At 36.9% G+C, this 20918-nt stretch overlaps 1 protein-coding gene across 2 annotated transcripts in view; it reads left to right on the forward strand.

Moving 5' to 3' along the window:
- LOC110376790 (NGFI-A-binding protein homolog) overlaps window positions 1–15868 on the forward strand; it is a 28097-nt gene extending 12229 nt beyond the window's left edge. Inside the window, exons 2-8 of one of the 2 annotated variants that reach the window (XM_021335382.3) lie at window positions 9299–9400; window positions 10308–11068; window positions 11245–11372; window positions 13429–13504; window positions 14506–14567; window positions 14896–14971; window positions 15398–15868. In XM_021335382.3, the coding sequence (XP_021191057.3) occupies window positions 9299–9400; window positions 10308–11068; window positions 11245–11372; window positions 13429–13504; window positions 14506–14567; window positions 14896–14971; window positions 15398–15541 (1349 nt within the window). In that variant the 3' untranslated portion in view covers window positions 15542–15868. Of the gene's footprint in view, window positions 1–6358; window positions 6470–9298; window positions 9401–10307; window positions 11069–11244; window positions 11373–13428; window positions 13505–14505; window positions 14568–14895; window positions 14984–15397 lie in introns of those variants that run through there. The other variant, XM_064040889.1, reaches the window with a different exon arrangement.
- The last annotated feature ends 5050 nt before the right edge of the window (window positions 15869–20918 follow it).

Genomic DNA, 20918 nt, shown 5'->3' on the forward strand with positions numbered 1-20918 from the left:
AAAACAAAATTATAATGTACATGCAATGCACTTCATTTAACACTAAAACGCCTAAATTAGTAGAGCGTGTCAATAGGAGCCAGTGTAAACAGTGACGTTGAAGGGTTAACCCGCGCTGTCACTCACTGACAGATGGCCGCCACGGATAGGGTTGGCCGACATTACAAACTTTTTGTTACACTTTTTTTGGGACACGGAAGTTGATTTTTGTGTCATTATTTTATTTTGACCTAATAAAGTTTTTAGGTTGCGACAGATTTTGGATTCTGTTGTTATTATGGGTATTTTTAGTTCCTGTTGTTTTAACATACATAAAAAATCGATTCTAACATAATAATAGACAAAAGTCAATTTTATAATTGACAGCCCTAACCTCAAACATAAATTCAACCCTACCACAGTCGACGGTGGTCAAAAAGAGCGTTAATTATTTTTGACTCGAGTTTTTTTATGAAAAAAACTTAGAAAAACGACTGTAAGGTGCTAAGTACGAGGCCTCAGGCCTAGGGTATCAATTAGACAGAATAATGGAGAAGCAACATGTGTAGGGGCTTAAGTGGCGCTTCGAGGTAAAAACGTTTGTGGGTCAATTTATTGCCTTTTTGAGGTGAAACAAAGGCTTTGGCTTTGCTGATTGATTCTTGCTGTGTGGTATAGGATTTTATGTAAATTAGTATACATATATTTAATCTTGCAGTTATTTAAATAGTCTAGTAGTAGTAGTATTATAATAGGAAAATTAAATACCTAATACTGCTGACATAATTTTAATTTACCTTGTCTCTTCCAGGCCATGGGACTATTTGGTCCCGGATTTTTGGAAGTAGAGCCGAAATCGAAAGGGCTTTTTATTTCAATTATTTTTAAGACAAAAATAAATATATTAACAGCATTCATATTTTAAAAGAATTATACTCATGTTTCTCCCATATTAGCCCATAACAGCAGAACACTAAGCTCTTACAATACTAACTCACAAATACGCAGCTGAACTAACCAAGAAATCTTTTAACCGCTACATCAACTTTACAACCCATTTGAATAACTCTTCATCTCACTTCACGCGTTATTAGTAGATATGTTTGTTTGCGCGCGGTACAGTTCAGTGGCGCACTGGGTCATTTTACATTTTACTCAGGGGTCGAGACAAACCTGTTTTTTGTTATGGATCGGGATGAGGGCATGGTTCTGATGTAGGGTTGTCTAGTAATATACTGTCAAAAACTTTAAGCTATTTTGCTAATTTTATAACAACTGTGAAATTACCTCTGCCTGGATTTTCGGCTTTGACACAGAATTTTACACACGTAAGTTTTTGTTCGGTTGCGAAAAGTAGGTAGTTATTTCGGAACGCCTCTGGAATCACGGGTAGGTATCATAAGCCATTTAATTTAATAGAAAAATACTTTTCCCTTGATAAGACAAGATATCCAGACACTGTCCTCAAAATTGCATTTATTTATTTTAATAAATTAATTGAAATTAATTATGAATGAAAGTAATCAGTTTAACTATGAATTCTCATCTAAAACATTTATTTTAATCTGGATAGAATGATAATAATATCATTGGAGTCATCTGAACCTTGCTTGGATATTTTAATTCACATGACAACCCTATTGAACACAAAAAACGAGATAGAACAACAGAATCGTCGATAAAAACCATAGGGTTGGCGATTTATTGACAAACTCGGGTGGTCACCTGGATAGAGTGAAATATTTCCACCATGGCGACATAGACTTGGTAAAATAGACATTTATTTATTTGTACAGATAAGAACAGTGAGTATATTGGTTGCTACTTAGTAAAAAATACTATTTAAATTTAATACGTTGTATTATTAATGTACACACTATACATATATACAAACTTAAGCTACTTATCTTTATACAAAACTAAAAATAAAATACTATATACAAAATGTATATAAACATAAAACATAATATAAAAGAGCATCGATCAGGCGTCGAAGTATTCCTCCGCATCACTGTCCTCCGGAAACGTGCCCAGAAGACTGGCTGCATTGCCACGTTGAATGGCAATGCTAATTCTTTGTCCAAAGAATAAGCCAGCCCTCTGGTCACGCGAAGCGTCGACAAGCCTTTTCGCGATGTCCTTGTAAAGTAACCGCGAACTCGGGCCCCACGGTCCGAGCGTTTCGACCCCAAACGGCTCAAAACTATAATTTCCAATAAGGTTATTATATTTGCGCCGCTTGGTGGTCTCTGCAGAAGCTGCAGCCGCCCCAGCACAGACTGCCGTGCTAGGAAGATGTGATGGCGCCAGGGTGTCGACGCATGTTGCGTCCCACACCAGGGCCTACCCATCTTCCATGGCAACAACGTCATACCATCTGGCCTCTTTCCATCGTCACGTACCAGTCCATTAGGCTCTAAAACAGCTGGTACGCCGGCGGTGGAAAGAGCACGACGGATAATGTCGTTAATGCTGGCATGCCGTGCAATACGACCAGCACTTCTGCAGCACGACAGACCATGGTGCCCGAGGCTGTCGACAGCTTCACCGCAATGGCAGCGATGCGGAGCAACACAGGAGCGCCTAATCGAAGGCATGTAGCTATCCGGAAGGTGTTGTCATCCAGCATAGTGCCTATGCTGGTTGACGGAATAACCTGCAACCATAGTCCAGATTCCCATACTCCCACAGCCAGCAGGCGAGCACGCTCGGCAGCACCATTACACGTATTAAGAAGATCATTCCGTGTGATGCTGCAGAGCGGCCCATCCCACTGTCTCTGAGAGGAGAGGTCACTGGGCATAACCGTATTTGGGCAAGTCATTTTCCAAGCATTCAACGCATCGGCCAAACACGGCACCCCAAAGTCCACCAGTGAGGAAGATAGAATTTTCCTAGTGAGACTTGCGGTGCTGTGGACCGAGGAGAGGAATGCCGGTAAACTAAGACTGGAAATTTTGCGGACGCCGAGGCCTCCCAAGCGAATAGGCAGTGAGGCCTGTTGCCAGGCTCGGTCGTCCAGGGCCACATTTAATATTAGAGAAAGGGTGTTCCTGATAATTTTGTCAACTTTATCTAATAGGTTCGGATGTTTCCACAAATGAGAAGAGCGAAGGATATAAGTAAATTTTGGTCCGAAACAACAATATCGAATAAGGGTATATGCCGAATGTACATTAATTTTAAGTAACCTGTCCGAAATGTCATTTAAGTTTTGAATTTTTTCCTCTATAAAAGAGGAAAACGAGTCGTCATAGATCGGAGACCCTAGTAGGCGAAGAGAGGCTTTCTCAATGATTTTTAATTGCGGAGCTATGGTATGAAATTTTGAAATAATCGTTTGCCTATGAATGTTGGTGTCAGGAATGAAAATTTCGCATTTCGAAAAGTTGAGTGTGAGACCGATTGATTTGAATTTTTCTTTTAATAGTGTAAGATCATTGAGAACAGTCTCTTCATCGCCTCCTAGGGTGCCATCATCTAAATACCAGACGTTAAATTTTGAATTTAGCTGACGAATAATTGGATTTATAGCTAAACTAAAAATGACTGGCCCAAGAGGGTCACCCTGTTGACATCCAGCAGCAGATTCGAGAAGATGGTCTTTATATAATAATTTGGAAGGGTATCTATAACATTGCCAACGGAATTTAAAAACTTTAGGAATTTCTTTTTTTGCTTCTGTCAACAGAATGTCCCTGTTTACGGAGTTGAAGGCATTCATGACGTCAACCTTTAAAATGACCTCCCCTTCATTACTATGGAGGAAAGTCGTTAATGCGTGTACCGCAGCCTCACAGCCCCCTTTAGAACCGAAACCTAACTGTAGGGACTGGAACTTGCTGGCCAAAGATTCGCTGTAATAGGCACAGCTTATTTTGGCTACGATACGTCGGTAGGTGCTACCTACGGCAATGGGACGAATGCCGCCATCCTTCTTGCGTAGGGCGCATAAGTTAGCCCCATACAAGACATCGATGACGGCATCGTGCACATTGCCGGCGAGCATTAAATTTATAAGAGCTGTCAGCTCCCTCAAAAGCGACTCACCAGCCTCCCCGGCGCTTGCACTCGTTAAGTCTTTTAACCTATCGTGTGTTTTAGACGTGGATCCACGCGAGACACAATTAATTTTCTATTGTTCTCTAATTAGCGGCATTCAAGAGGTTAAATGTTGCGGCGTCAAGCCATCGACATTTTACTGCAATAATTACACAAAAATTAACCCAGCTAATTTAAACATACCAAGAACAGAAACACATGCCGGTCAAACTAATTTCTTTATTATATTTGATTAACCCTTCAAACGCCGGTCGTAATTACCCAACAGATGCAACTCTGATTAATTACTAGAAAAAGCGCCTGGGTCAGCGGCACCTGCCCCAAAAATCTCACTTTCGATCGCTGGTAAAGATCTAAAAAATTGATGAGACTTACTCTAATGTTGGTGGTTCCGTACAGTTAAAGTAGCAGTTAATACGGCCAGGCAAGGGTAAGAGAAAAGAAGGGGATACAGTGTTTTTAGTTCCTAGTCTCCCTCGATTTATTAAGTTTTCTATCAAATTCGCCTTAAGTATTCGTATCTTCAGTATCTTGTTCTCAATCGGTTTAGCTGATTTTACGCTAAAGGGTGATAGACAAAAGAATTATTTGATTCAGTTCATCATCATTAATTTAAGAGCCCAGCTCTTGTCGGTGCAGCTCCTTCCATTTACACCTATCTAGCGCCAACTCCTGAACTTCCTTATACGTCACAACCTTCACCTTTTTTGCAATGCAGCAATGATTCAGTTACTATCAAGAAAAATGTCGTTACAACAAACAATTGCCAAATTATTTTCCTTCTACCTACTATTCTGTAAGTGATTTCTGTCTTAAAATGCTAAGAAAAACTCCAACCAGAAGGAAGGAGTTATATTTTTTGTGTGGAACCCCAATTCGCATGAAGAAAGTTTTTCTGTCTAATCTCGTATGTAAATCGACAAGTCATTGTCTTTTGTCGGTTTTTTCATAACCCAGCGTCAGCGGAAGTCATATGGAATTAGGATTTTTATAATCGAGATTTTTTAAGTGTCTGTCCTGTCATTAGTTTGATTTCGATAAAAAAGATCAAATAAAATCAGTTGCTTTTATGCATTTTAATGAGGGCCATAATCCTTAGAAGTGGCTTAAGAAATTGATAAACTCAAAAGTTGATAATTCGTGTGTAAAATAAAACAAACTTGCTTTCATACACCAATAATAATAATTGGTTTTTAAAAATACTCAAAGCATAGCAAAAAATATTTTGAAATCTACAGTGTGTTTTGCTAAGAACTCTTCGCTTTTTCATCTTAGGGTGTAGAGCCGCAAAAACCTTGCACCTACATACTTCTTTGAATGCAATTCTCAAATACTTTTAGAAGACTTGCCTGCAGATTGAGACACTACACAGCCTCACCTATTGGCAATTAGCGATAATTAGTTAACTCCAATTAATCAGGCCACGATTAAAACTATTTCAATTTGCAAAACTTAAAAAAAAATCCGCAAATTATAAAGCTTTGCAAGTTCCATTAAATACGTTACGCTGTGATTCACATCTAATGATCTTTTTTCCATAAAAAAATAAGCATCCGTTTTAATATGCGCCGGCGCAAAATTCGCATAGACTGTAAAGAAATCTCAAAAAAAAGTTAAGAAAAAACCAACCTGTAAAGACGTATAAATATTCATAAAATAACGCATTACGCATATCAATCACAATACAAGTGTTAGTAAGGATCTAATGTCATGCGAAAGCACACCCCGCCATTTTGTCTTGGCTGTCACTGTCATTAGCGCGATTTCTCAGCGAGTTCGTTTTGTATGGGTTATGCAAATTAATGGTGACAATGGACTGTTTTTGTTTATCCGTTGATCTTACCCGTGATAATATGATGCGTCGTCAGATGGGTACAATTATTATTTTCGCCGTGTTCTTTTTATCACGTTTGCAAGTGTTCTGTTAGATCTAATTATTTTGTTACTCACACCTACCCTGAGTGGGAAGAGTGAATATTTACTTTCAATTACAGATATTAAGTCCTGATTAAGTACCTAAGTACATAGTATAATTAGTATCTATCTACTACTTTACTTTATTTTTTTAGCTGAAGATTCTTACTTAGGTACTACCAAAGGCTGCTAAATCTTTGCAAAATGATATTGCAAAGTGTCTTATTTTAATTTTGAAGGTTATGCAGTATACAGACGCTATACAGTCTTCTTACAGAATTTATCAATCCATCAAAATTAATTCCATAAACATTTCGCGCCATCGCACCAACCCAAAGACAATCCCGCCAAAATAAAGATGCGTTCAATTTATGCGCGAACACGCCATAGAATAAAGAACGAGTTTTTTATCAATTCCTTTCGATTTAACCCTCAAAAGCTAATTATGTTATTGAGGAATTAGTCGGTATTTTCGCACGGTGCGAGATGCACGTGTTTTGTGGTAACCGAGAAGGTAATTACTTACGAAGTTTTGTTATGCTAATTATTTGTTTCTGACGGAAATTAGCTCGGTTTATCTATTTAACCCGTTATTATTTTTATGTCATTTGATATTAATTTGATGCTTGTTTGGCGTTTTGTGGGATCTTGTCTTGTCTAGTGTGAAATAGGGGTGTGCGTTTTCATTTAAATTTTGGCTAATTATTGAATTTTATCTTATTTGTATAGAGTAAAAAACCTGCTTTTAAATAAATGTAGGTATTACAGTTTTGCCTCGCTTCTTTTTTTACCATTCTCGTATTTATTTTTAACAATTAATTACCCTAGACTTAAGATTTAATGAAGCCATACTATGCACACATGTCTAGAATTTGCCACAAAAACCATCCCCTATGCTCTGACCAGCTCCACTCCCAAGTGGCATTCCGCCCCACCTTTTCCTCCATAGAAGTCTATTTGCATACTCTTAGAATATACGCAGATTGTAGACTAAACGGTCGGCCAACAGTTGGCCCGATGGTTAGCAATTTTTTTTTTTAAGATAATCTTGATTTCAGTCAAAGTTTTCAGTCGGTCTGATACCGGTCAAATACCTGATATCTTTACGACGTGCGTACTACCATTCATCTTCATACTGTCTGCTGACTTAAAGTTTGCAGTCTGCTCTTAATGATCAACGATTTGATAAAAATGACCGGCGTGCAACTGCTGCCATTTCAGTATGCAAATACTGTTGCACTGTCTTTTGTTTTTTAGTTTAATTTCCTCATTCTTATGTTTCAATTAAATAAGATAGGGTTTTTGAGGTCCTAATTAGTGGACACAACTTTGCATATAGGTACGCATGTGTGTTTTATGTTGATAAATTATTTTAAAAATTCGATATCATTTCTTTGTAAAATCTTCTTTTATTAGATTTATTTTCTTATTTCTTTGTAAAATTGTATCTTTGTAAGAATATAAATAATTAAAAAATAATACCAACTCTTATATCTTACATTACTTATTACTAATACTGATGCATCTCTTAAGGACATAGCAAAGCACAAAAATTCAAAACTGAAAAAAAAAGTAACAAAAAGAACTAAAATTAAAAAAAATCTACTTCCCAAAATAGAAGACGCAGTACCTACAGAAAAAAACTTATTTCCATACCTTCTCACGAATAAGTACACTAAGATAATTAAACAAAAGTGGAACAAACTGGAGACAAGAAAAAAACCTTTTTACTAATCAGCAAAAAACTTCAAGACATCGTGAGAGATGCATAAAATTAACTTATAATAAATACATGTATGCAAATGTCTACGTGACCACTTTTTAAACAGATAAAAAAAGACAAAAGTGCTCACTGTGGTCGATGCTACCCCTTTGCTAAATCAAAATAAAATTTGCATACGACTCGACTGTGGCGATTTTTTTTACTCAAAAAGATTATGTAAATGCGTTTTTTGGACATCGTTAGAGTGAGAAATAGTTTTTTTAGTGCTCAAAAAAGTACCGTCGGCTAAGATAGGGTTAAGTTTGTAGTAAGGAGTTCTCACAGAGTCCATGTGAAGATTTTTTTTGTTTTTGGTAGAACAAAAAAAAAAGTGATTTTAATATGGTTTTATTGTAATCTATTTTGAATATGTTTCATTAATTTTATTTTACGTCTTTTTTCGCATAAGGAAAATGTTTCCTCTTGTGCGCCAGAACATTTTTCTTAAGAAATCTACAAACATGTGTCCGTAGTTTTTATAATAAATCAAGTCAAGTATGTTCATACCTACTCAATATTTTTTTATATTAACATTGACGATTACACGATGCATTATCCTTGTTGAACAAAAAATGTAGGCCAGTCAATTTGCGGTTTAAAAGAAGGATACACGAAGAAACAAACATTTTAAAAGTAGGTAAACCATTTTTTTGCAACAGCAACTTATACTAGCACAATTTATTTTATGTAGCTAGCTTATCTATATGCTTTAAAACCACACATAAATCTATATAACGACGACCCATTTTTTCTAATTTTTTTTTGTATTATATAAAATTTTTACCTGAGCCCCGGGGTGGAGTCTAACCACCCCACAATTTTTTTTACTACACAAAAACCAATAGTGCACCGTTAGGGGTGTCACCATTTTTTTTGGTGGCAACCCTGATCGATATTTTTCCCGCGCACACATCGCATTGGTTAACACGTCAGTTAACAAAGGAGTCTTTATATAAAACTTATTCATTTATTTTTATTTCAACGGTCTTCGTTCTCTATTCTTTTCGGTAATAGCAGGGGTTGGTATTAAAAAGGGGTGATTTTTTATATGGGCTTCTCCTCACGCGATTTCTGACTGTTCAAATTGTTTGGGGCACGCAAATCATTGGCGTGTATGTTCTAGAACGGTTTTGGTATTTTAAAATCTGTTGTGAATGATTGGGTTTTTTAAGAATGTTGACGATTAAGCTTATTAGCTCTGATTTTTCACACGTGGACATGTCCATGGCTAACAATAAAATTGTAAACACACTTTGGAAAATTATAATATAATTCACGCGTGCCTTATAACTATGTATACATATGCACATACAGGCAGAAACAAATGCATTGTCTGAGTTTGGGATCATAGATTCAAAATCCATAATTTTAGTTGCCTACTAAAAAGCGGCTTATTAATTTTAGTTTATCTCAAGATTGAGCAAAAATGTGCTCTAAATTCTTCAATCCCGAATTGACATCACATTTCATCCTGGCGTAAATTGTAATTGCTTGTTTTTTTGTTCCAAGGTTGAAATCCATGCATCAGCCCCACAATTTTTGACATCAACCAAATAAATATTATGTTCTATTTACTTCCAGTGGTGGTGACATCAGCTCCGGCCAACGAAGCAGAGTTGCAGTTGTACCGCGTGATGCAGCGCGCCAGTCTACTGGCGTATTACGACACGCTGCTTGAGATGGGTGGGTATTCTGTACCATAGAACACGATTTAGAAGTTAATATCGTGAATATAGATTGCATATAAAAACAACTCAATGTTGTCTTAAGCTAAATTTGATTCGTTCTTAAAGAGTAGAATAAAAAAAAATCAAGGAATTATAAAAAAATAATGTGAAACTCATCCAATGTAATTCCTACAATTTATATGAGTAGGTAATAAGTACAAGATCCGATAGCATAGTTCATCTTCAGAAATTATTAAAGACGCGTAAAAAAACGCTATCAAAAGATAATAACATGTCCCTAAACACAAGATCATAGGAACGCCACAAAAAACACTTTCTCATAACCAAATAAAGGAAAAGATAAAACAAAAAAACGACGCAACAAAATCTCCATATTGGTAAAAAACGCGCGCTCAGCGTCGACATGCAAATTACTTTTTTAATCTTTTACTTTTTTAATACCGCCGATTACTCGACTCCAGCCAAGGAAGGGTTTGGCCAGTCAGGCCTTATTCTTTTGTTTTTTTTCTCGGCGCCCCTTCGCAAAATGGTCACGTAGGTATTTGCATATTTGCCTAAATTAAAACTGGGTATGTGAGTTCGTATTTTTTTACTGTATCTCACGTTTTTGTGTGGAACAATCATAGCGAAATGAACTGGTGGCACAAGAAAGTCTTGCATATTAATGTCTATGGGACTAATCTATCTGTTTGCAACAATGGTCCGATTTTTTCTGTCATGTGAATAAAGAACTGATTATCGCGGTCCGTTTTTTTGGACTCTGAGAAATAATAGTTCATTCTTGTGCTTTCTTGGATCAAGTTTTTTAAGATTTACTAATGATAGGAGACATTGCGATACTCATTTTGAATTCATTATACATGAAGTATAATTATTAAATGTTTCTTACTTTAACGTTTCAGGTGGAGACGACGTACAGCAACTCTGTGACGCTGGAGAGGAAGAATTCCTTGAAATCATGGCGTTAGTTGGCATGGCTTCCAAGCCTCTCCACGTCAGACGCCTACAAAAGGCTCTGCAAGAATGGGTGAACAACCCAGCCCTCTTCCAAATTCCCATCGTTCCTAACTTATGTCCTTCAGAAAACCCCTTCATACAATGTAACCAAAGACTCCTAAACATGCCTCCTTCCATCCCTAACGTTTTGCCTAGAACTGTGGCGTCTCCAGAAAGCAGTAGACCAATGTACAGTCCATCTCCAGGTGCTCCTGAGAACAGCTGTGGTTCGACAGCCTCAGCTCCTAACGCCAGTCCTGTACACCAAGCGAATACCTTCACAAAAATAGTATTACCACCGTCCCCTGCGCCAGCAGCCCCCGTTACTTCCACAGCTTCTAGATCCTTCTCTCCACAAAGTGCCTGTCCACCAGCTTCGGCTGGATCCAGTCCAAGTTCAGTCACATCACCAGTTCAGCTCACGCCAGTACTCTTAGATGTCCATGTGCAAAAGCTGTCGGCGGCTGCGGAAAAATTGAGCAAGCACTTGCCACAGCTGGAGCCAAAACCACAGAACACTAAAAAGAAGATGTGTAAGGATCTGGAGCTGGTGATGATGATGCCGGAGTCAGATCCTCGGAGGATGGAGGAGATCAGAAAGTACGCGGCAATATACGGCAGGTTTGACTGTAAGAGGAAACCTGAGAAGCCGTTAACGTTGCATGAGGTGAGTGTCTTTACAAAACATGCATTTATTACGTAAAATGAAAAACATCTTATATGCCTTGAATTGAATGCCAATTATCCAAAGAACATGTCCTTACCCTATTCACTGCGAAACACAAACACTTGGCAACTTTCCATGTCTTAATTAATATCTTTGGATATCCTTTTCTTCCCCAGGTGATGGTAAACGAAGCAGCAGCTCAGATCTGCCGCTGCGTGCCGGCGCTGCTGACGCGGCGCGACGAGCTGTTCCCGCTCGCCAGGCAGCTCGTGCGGAGAGCTGGCCTGCACTACTCCAAGCACGGGTAAGATGGACTGGTGCATAGCTCGTGCAATGGGTGGCGATTATAAAGCTGCTAACGATGGTCAACCAATGGCCATTTGACCAGTTCCTATATAAAGGAAGGATTCGTTTAAGGTGATGATGGCAGCGTGTTGACATAAGCCTCATACAGTAGGTAAACGTCCACTAGTTAGGGATCAAAACGAATCTTATATTGTTTATAGGAACTGGGGAGTGTCAAATATCAGTCACATATGACTTAAGTTAGTATTCATTATGACCAATGTACCTAAAGACAATGAATATCTAAACTAGAATACTATACACTAGAATACAGTAGTATAGTAGTTAATAATAATTCAAACCACGTATAGCAGGTGTTTTCCTTACAGATACTTCGACAGAATCCATTTTGGAACGTGTTCCAAATAAGACTTTTCTGTTTCAGATAGATTTTTAGAATTTTGTATAAAATACCTTAGCAATAATTTATTATAAGGTCAAGGAAAAAAGATCTAATACGTGAGATAACTTTAAACCTCATTCATTGTTGCAATGATTAGTATTCCGTCTGAGGAGACGATAAGTACTTGTTTAAAGATTAATAGATATTATTGTTATATTAGCTATACAGGGTTATAGGTAAAACACTAACAACCTCTCAGGACCATATTACTAATATCATAAACTAAAACTTTTGTTCTATGACTTTTAATAATTCTCAGAGTTTAGTTCATCAAAATTTTCACACAAAAATTAAAATATTTCAAGTGTACGCTCTAAAAGTTACGAAGTCTATGCGAAGCACAGTAAACAGTAGTACAAAAGACAGCGGAGGGGAGCAGGGAGCGGGGCTCGGGCGGGGGGTGGGAGCGTTTGATTGACCTATTTACGAGCGGCCGTCAGTCGTTTTTATGCGCCCGCGTCGCATCTTACGAGTCCTTGTAGGGAAATTCGGTGGTGCGAATTTAATTATCTTTACAGTATGGCGTATCGATATTCAAATTTCGAGTACACGGAAATGGTGCGAACGCTGGCTAAGTGTGATGACAATGTTTCGGAAGCCTGTCGCCAATACGCCATACGATTCCCAAACATCCCTACACCTAGCTGAGTAACAATGCTAGCCGCCACACAGCGGTTACGAGATTACGGGCAATTGCGGCATGCCATCAGGGATAGTGATCGTCCACCGAGGCACACAGTAGGTACGTGAAAAAGACGATATTCTGTTTTTTTATTTGGCCTTTTCGTAAAAAGGCGGGAAATCGTAGCGTAGCGAGTTACCAATTCAAAAGTATGACTAGGTACGAGAATAGTGCGCGGGAGGGTAGACAAAGATCTTGCATTCATTCTGATAATCTCGACTCGTCCGCACACTCTAAGGTCGACTAATCGCTCGACTGGTCTCGATCGGGCCTTTTGTTGGTGAAGAAATGGTAGGGGCGTGCTTATCACTATAGCAAAATAGAGTTGAAATATGTTAGTTAGACCAATGAAATCTTGTAGGTTTGTTTTTGGCAAATGTATTATGTTTTATAAAAAGTCATAGAACAAAAGTTGTAGTTTATGACGTTAGTAATACAGTCCTGCAAGGTTGTTAGTGATTTACCAATAACCCTGTATAAGTAACGAACATTAAAGCTGCAATAAATCAAAAAGCTAATAAAATAGGTTTATAACGCACGAGTAAACTAGTATGATATATCTCTTAGGAATTTGTACATATTCCATACCTAGATAGGACAGCAAGCCAACAAGTCAAATCAGTACTTATTGATTTTGATTTGATACTAAATCAACAATTTTGATCCTAATCAGTTTTCAAAACAATTACTTTCCTATCTATGAAAATACACACACAACATTAAGCGATGGATTGAGACAAGAGATGAACGTACATACATATCTTAACATACCGATCTTCCTAAGCGCCAAACTCAGCAACAAATACTTGCCCATTCTCATCTAGATGAAACTTACCAGCCAGATTTATAAAACAATAAAGACAGCTACAAGTTGTTCTCTATTCTAACCTAATAATAACAAAAGCTAACCAGAACTCCCTCTCTTTCCAGGTTGCCACCAACAGCATCAACAGGCGAGGAGCGAGAGCGTGACGAGGACGAGACGCCTCCCAAGCGACCGCGCCAGGTCGCGCCTCCCACTGTAGACCTCACTGCATAGCACTAACACCTTACTACATAGCTAGGGGATGCTAGAAACGCGGAGACATGTGCCTTGTGGAATCTTAGGTGTTAAGAGAAAGAATACCTGCTTGTAAAGCGGTTTCTGCATTTCTTTTGATACAAAACAACAATTTATTCGATATACTTTAGCCGATCGGAAAATCAGGCAATAAGACAGAATTACCTACACAGATAGTTCCAGTTGAATTTCCGAAATCACAATTTGATAAACATGCTTTCCAACAACGCTAACAAGACCAACAAAACGGTAAATAGGCTGTTTTAACTTATATAAGCAGAAAAAATATTCGTTCCACCTAAAGATTCCATAATTCACATTAAGACCTCGCAATAACTCTATAATGGGGAATTATTACTAACTGGAATGATTGGTAACGGACTAATCATAATATTATGCCAATCAGAATGAATTCTGATTAACTTATTCAGTAAGATTCAGGTCTAAATTATATCAAAAGGCCTATTATACACCCTTGGAGCACTCCCTAAATTTAAAGTACTGAGTTAGTAAATATCAAATTTTCAGTACTTTATCTAATTCTTTCGGTTTCGGTGATGCAATAATCTATTATTCATACATATTGCATTTAATTTTTAATTGCATTGTTATAGTAAAAGGTAAGCATGACTCAATCGAATGCCTGCGCTAATTCTCATTAATTTGGTATGCACTGTAGCACATTTTGTTTTAGAATGGTAATGGCAATACTGATCCGGTGAGTAGAAAAATATACTTTAATTTATAGTTTTGCATGATTTATTATAATTTCTGGTACTAACCTATTTATTTCTTTACTAAATTATTTAAGAGTTAAACTCAAAAAACCTGATATAATGTATTCAAAATTGATTACACCTAATTCAATAGAGCTTATAAATTCTGGTAAGAGATATACACAATGTCTTTTTAATCATTATAAATAAATAAACTTCTGTTATATCTAGGAAGGCGAGGAAGGAAATGGTATCAGAGCTAGTCCTGACGCGGCCAGGAGTAATTCCAACAGGTAAATATAACTTTCTAAGTAGAATTTCAGCTATTTGTATGACTGATTTCCTTATCCAAAAGTAGTGAATTTCATATGACGCATGTTATAATAATTTATAATGGGCGGCAAATTTTTTGTTGGCTGTTAGCTAGTCTCACCAGGCTTATAAATCAGTATATGGAGATAAATACGATAAGATTGGAATCATGATTACTTTCAAAATCAGCCAAATATCGGCCCACAAAGTCTGCAGCATCCTTGTTTATAGTTATTTTATCAAGTGTTTTGCTAATAGTTATTGTAGTATATGATACGGATGTTCTAAGTGGGTCATTATCGTTTCCAGCTGGTGGGGCGTGAAGGCGGAGAGTGATGACGCCGACTCCAGGTGTTCGTACTCCAGCACCAGCACTCCACCACCTGTGAGCATCTGATAACAATTTAATGCACCCTATTTCTAATAAGCATCTCATTTGGATAGTAATCTTATCTTTATTGTGCCTTCCAAACAGAAGAGATTTGTCAATACTCACTGCGCTGGGCATGCATTTTGGTGAATCTGTGTATTTTTAGCTTCGGAGAGGCTGTGCAGCTCCGAGGAAGAAATTTTAGATTTTACTTGTTGATGTGTAATGGTTTACTGCTACCGGTCAACGTGGCCATTTTTCCTTCCAACTAGAAGTAACTAGGTACCTTTCAACTAGTGTTTACATATCAACAAGAACTTACAATCAACTAAGAGTACCTTATGTGAACCTCTCAAACGCGCCTTTCTATGTTATTCCTACCTAGTGGATCAATATTAAACCTTATCACCTTAAACACTAACATCATTTTCCATTCACCAGGAGGCGGAAGAGTCTCGTCCGCAAGTGGTGGCGGCTCGCGGAGACAGCATCATCGCCGTCGCCAACCCCGCGCTGCAGCCGCCGCACGCGCCGCATACAGCTCATACACTGCACCCACACCCTGCTAGGAACCATTCTAATTGAACAAATATAGCGCTTGGAGAATGTCTACAAATTATATGGAAGTTGGTTGAGGAATTCAAACTCGAAAGTCTTTGGCAATAGGTGTAAAATATCTTCAAACTGCAGGAGTTGATTGAGGAATTCAAACTCAGTAATTTTTGACACGTCAATTAGAGAGACGAACTGGTAAGCAACGCCAATGAAACTCTTTAAAAAAAGCGTGTAAAAAGGAAGAGCTTACAAGTTTGATTTGATTGAAAAAAAAAATGCACGGAAAGCTATGATTTTAGACAAAGAAATCCTGACGTTAAGAAATGATAATTTAAAACTACCAAACGACTGCTTTTTGCGAAACCAGTATCATCATCATCATCCCAGCCATAGGACGTCCACTGCTGAACATAGGCCTCCCCCTTAGATCTCCACAGATACCTGTTGGAAGCGACCTGCATCAACCAGTATATCAAAGTTATATAAGTTCTATAAATTACAAGCCTGCATAAAGCGTTTGAGATGTAAAAAACCTGTAAAGTTCCATTAAGCAATTCCAATTGGAAAAAATATATATAAAGGAAATGAAACCTGGATCATTATTTTCTTTTAGATTTTTTTTCTCTGAAGTATTCATCATGATCCCTTTTAATAGTGAATGCAATAACTATTAATTTGTTCACTAAGAGGAACAGAAACTGACACAGAGTGTACAAAATACATTCCACCAAAAATGTAACTAATTTATATGTTTTTGTAAATACTTAGTTTGTTAGTTAGGTGTAAGTAAAGCCATAATATGCCTTGTAGTCATTATATATATTGATCGGTTTAAATTTAAACCAGCGGGTTGCACTTACTGATCATTTTGTTTTTCAAAACTTTTGTGTAGTATTTATAATGTATTGATTACTGTATTTTTTAGTAAATCGTCATCATCTTTCTGCCCAATCTTTTTCACCCCAATTGTATTTATAATTATTGGTAAAAATGTATAAGAAAAATATGACAGAAAGTTGAAACAGGGTTGGACTAACGTAAAGCATTTTTGTTTTTCAGAACAAATCATTGTGAAATATTTTTTTTAGCAATATTACCTCCATAGGATGCCATAGTTGACGTTCTGATAAATAAATAAACACCATAGATATCCCACGTGACCAATTAATAACGATTAATTATCAGTCGTATAAAATTCATGTCACATAAAATAAATGGTTAAATTATGCGTAAATAAAATTAATTAAAGAAGCATTTAATTTACGTAACTGCAATTTAAGCATTAAACGATGAAAGATTCATATATGCTATTAATTGACAGGTAATTAATTAACATATAGGTAATTGAATGCAAATAAAATGAACATTGGTGCAACCCGCTCCTTGCAATGTTTTCAAAGGTGATTTTTCTGTGTTTATTGTTTACTTTTTTATGACCGTCCAATGTCCTCATAAGTCTTAAAAGTCAGTCAAAATTAATGTTAAAATACTCAGACACTAAAATCTCAATTTTTACAAAAGCTGTGTTCAGTCACTCTTGTAATAGGTACACAATAATACGTTAATTTGCTCTGTATAGAGTTTTAAGTATACAAGTATTTTCTTAATTTTGATTGTATTTATAGATTTTTTTCTTGTCTACAGCAATAGGTTTATTAATTTTATCATATAACAATAATTTAAAACGCCTTACACAAATATCAAAAAGTCATAAAAACGTGAACAAGTAACAGAAAACTATACAAATTATATAAAATGTGTAAATAATATATAAACGTTAGTAAAATCAGCATTGCGAGCCATAACGTGTTTGAATAGATTTAGTTTTAAGGAAAATAAATACTATGTTTATACCACGACTTGTTTTAGTCACTTGAAGGTTAAGACTCTAACCGCAAGAAAAAAACATTCCTCATCTATTTTAAGAATCTACGCAGAATTTTATAAAAAAAAAAACTTAAAGATATTTGAAGAGTCTACTAAGTATCATCGTCAGAAAACTTTTTATTGACATTTAGGCACATGCCTCTTTTCACACAGAGAAGAAATGAGCGTTAATCACCACTCTTGCTCAAGGTGGATTGGCGATATCAGGCTTTAAAGTCCAGGTTTCCTCGAGAAGTTTTCATTTACTTTCGAAACTTAGAAAAGTTACTTACAGTTACAGCCTTTTTATCGTCCCACTGCTGCGCACAGGCCTCCTCTCACACGGAGAAGGATTGAACATTAAAGTTACATAATAATTATGTATTTGTATTTGCCAAACCTGCAATCGAACACACTTACTTTTGAAGCTGTGCTTTAACTTCTAGGAATATTAATATTATTTTTACACTATTTTTATACTATTGTTTTACTTACATCATCATCATCATCATCCTCCTGCCCTTATCCCAATTTTATTTGGGGTCGGCGCAGCATGTTTTCTTCTTCCATACTCCTCTATCTGCCGTCATCTCACAAGTAACATTCTTTCTTACCATATCTACTTTCACACAATCCATCCATCGTTTCTTTGGTCTTCCTCTTCCACTATGTCCGTCCACGTTCATACTCATCACCTTCCTCACAACATGACTCTCATCCCTCCGCATCACATGCCCATACCACGACAGCCGGTTTCCACGCAGTTTTTCTGATACCGGCGCTACTTTCAAACTTCCTCTTATATACTCATTCCTCACTCTATCCATTCGCGTAACTCCACACATACCTCTTAACATTCTCATCTCTGCCGCATGCAATTGTCTTTCATTCGTCGCTTTTGTGGGCCAGCACTCTGATCCATACAAGACAGCAGGCCTGACCATACTCTTGTAAATTTTCCCCTTAATGTTTTACTTACATAAATATTGTTATTTATAAAAGCAGCTAAAACTGCTTCCTTGCTTGAAATACCAATTAATCAACACCAAGATATTTTAAAATATCTAAACCTTCGGGAAAACACAAAATGGCGGAAGAGTATAATGAACAAAACCACAAAATGTATTAAATACCGTTATATTACCTTGTACTTTGTTATATTATGAAGATTAATACAATCTAAGAATTATACAAATTCTGACATTGATAATGTAGCAAGGGGAAGGTTAGATAAACTTTCCAATTCTGCAGATGTAAGGTCAGTCATCTTCACTCACTAGTACCTATACAAGTGTTTCTGTTTGAAAATGAGAATTTAATGATTTTTGAAACATTAAATTCTGAATGATGGATAAGATACCTACATTTGTTACCTACATAAGCTTCCGCCTGTGGTTTCACTCATGGAAACTACTTCCAGAACCCGAATAAAAACAGCCTATGGCGCTCCTCGATAAACGCTGAAAACTTCAATCTAGGTTTGCCTGAGATTATAACAAACTCTTCAGCTCAAAAAGTAGTATTGATTTACACATTTTGTTTGCCCAAGAAAGGATGACCGATGATATAATAGTGTAATGACGTATTGCACCCTAATTGCACAAAAAAAGTAAGTATAAACTACACAACAATTTCACAAATACGTAACACAGTAATAAAACTGAATTACTTTTGAATCAGCAGTCAATTTAACCATCAATTTGGAACGGCATTTGAGCAGCTTACTATTTGAAAGCCAATCTCTGAATCATTTGACCATCAGGGTCTTTCCAGCCTATGCATATTTAGAGTGGGCACACTGCAAACTTTAAGTCGCCCGATAGTTTGATTGGGCTTCTAAATCAGCATGAAAACGAATGTTAGTACACATATTACAAAGATCGAGTATTTTGTCGATATCGGACCGACTGAAAACCTTGATTGGAATCAAGATTTTCTTTAAAAAACTCTTTTGTCTACTGTCGGCCGACTGTTTAATATACAGTATGCGACACTCTATGCACGTAATTCAACTATCAAATAAATCGATTTATGGAAAAACCGGCGCTTCTCGATGACATTTTTCGTTTAAATGTTGAACATTCGAGTCAGACGCGAGCCGGTCATCTTGTCAAACCCTGACCTCATTGCGAGCCACTCGGATTACTAATAAGGTTGGTTTAATCGATATAAGTAGGTACATGAGGTGAATAATATAATGTAAGGTGATACAGATTGTTTTGATTGTCTTTTTTTTCTGTAATGACTTCATTTAGTGACCCCTATGTGTGGTTTAACAATCATCCTAGAAGTTCTGGCAGGCAGGAAAAGTCGTTATCCGAGTTAAATTTTTGGTACACAGGTAGTCTAGATACTAAGAATGGTCATAGTTGTCCTTTGGTTCCTAGTACTGGCCCTCGTAGTTCCCTATCCCTTAAACATATGATAGCTATCTCCAGAGATTTTATCCTTGTCTTCAGAACTCAGTTGAATAGAAGTCTGTGCTTTAACACAGAGGCTTTTTTCGGGCGTAACGCAAACACTCTTCGGAAGATTCGGGCCAGTTTACTTATGCGGAAAGCGTACGCAAATGGAAAACACATCAGACAGCATAAAATAAAATTCTAGAAACTATTAAGACCTAATTTTAAGAAATTGAAAAAAAAGATAAATGATACCTACCACTTAAACGTGTTTTAATATAAATTGCTTCTAATTCATAAATTCTAGTGAATTATTAACAAACTATGCAAGAAATTCTTGTAGATTGTCGGTAACTTAACTACGTACCATTTACCAACTTGTGTAGGAAAAACTCGTAATTTCTCAAGGCGTAAGGTCAGCTTAGATTATTCATAATGTTCTGTATTACGCACAATAATTAGCGTAGAACACGTAATTTAGGTTAAGGGTAGAGGAAACTGTCCTGATCGATTTATCCGCATTCCTACTGGTTTTTGGACCTCAAATGATGATGGGTACAATGGTCTTTTGAAAAGTAAATCCACAAATGTATACCAACATAGTACCTAAAGAGGAAACATTATTTCGTTCGTACCATAAAGGCTCCGACACTACGGAACCGATTTGAAAAATTCTTTCACTGTTGGAAAGCTACACTCATAAGCTACATAAGTTATATATTATCCCGGTATGGGCAGTAGTTCCCACGGAACGCGGGTGAAACCTCGTGAAAACGGCTAGTAGGTAGTGAGTAAAGTTACCCCAGGATGTTATGTCTACGTCTTCAAAGTCACTTTTGCTCCCAAGATTATTCCTAAAAATAAAATGTATATTACTAACAATAATACTAATTAAATAAAGAAAAAACCGGATCCTATATACAAGTAAACAGTTCCAGTAAATCATGCACCAGTAGTCAGAAATTATATCATGTGTGACAATGAGATCACAAAGTTACTCTCGCATACAAATCGGATCGGATATACCGGACATTGGGTTTTCTGAACAGATCTCAATGTCAACATCCGGAATTCCGGCAAAAAGTGAGATAAGTGTTAGAAGAAACCATGGAAATAAAAATGAATCATTTCATGTGAAG

Source organism: Helicoverpa armigera, chromosome 23 (assembly GCF_030705265.1).
Source record: "Helicoverpa armigera isolate CAAS_96S chromosome 23, ASM3070526v1, whole genome shotgun sequence".
NCBI classification, from domain to species: domain Eukaryota; kingdom Metazoa; phylum Arthropoda; class Insecta; order Lepidoptera; family Noctuidae; genus Helicoverpa; species Helicoverpa armigera.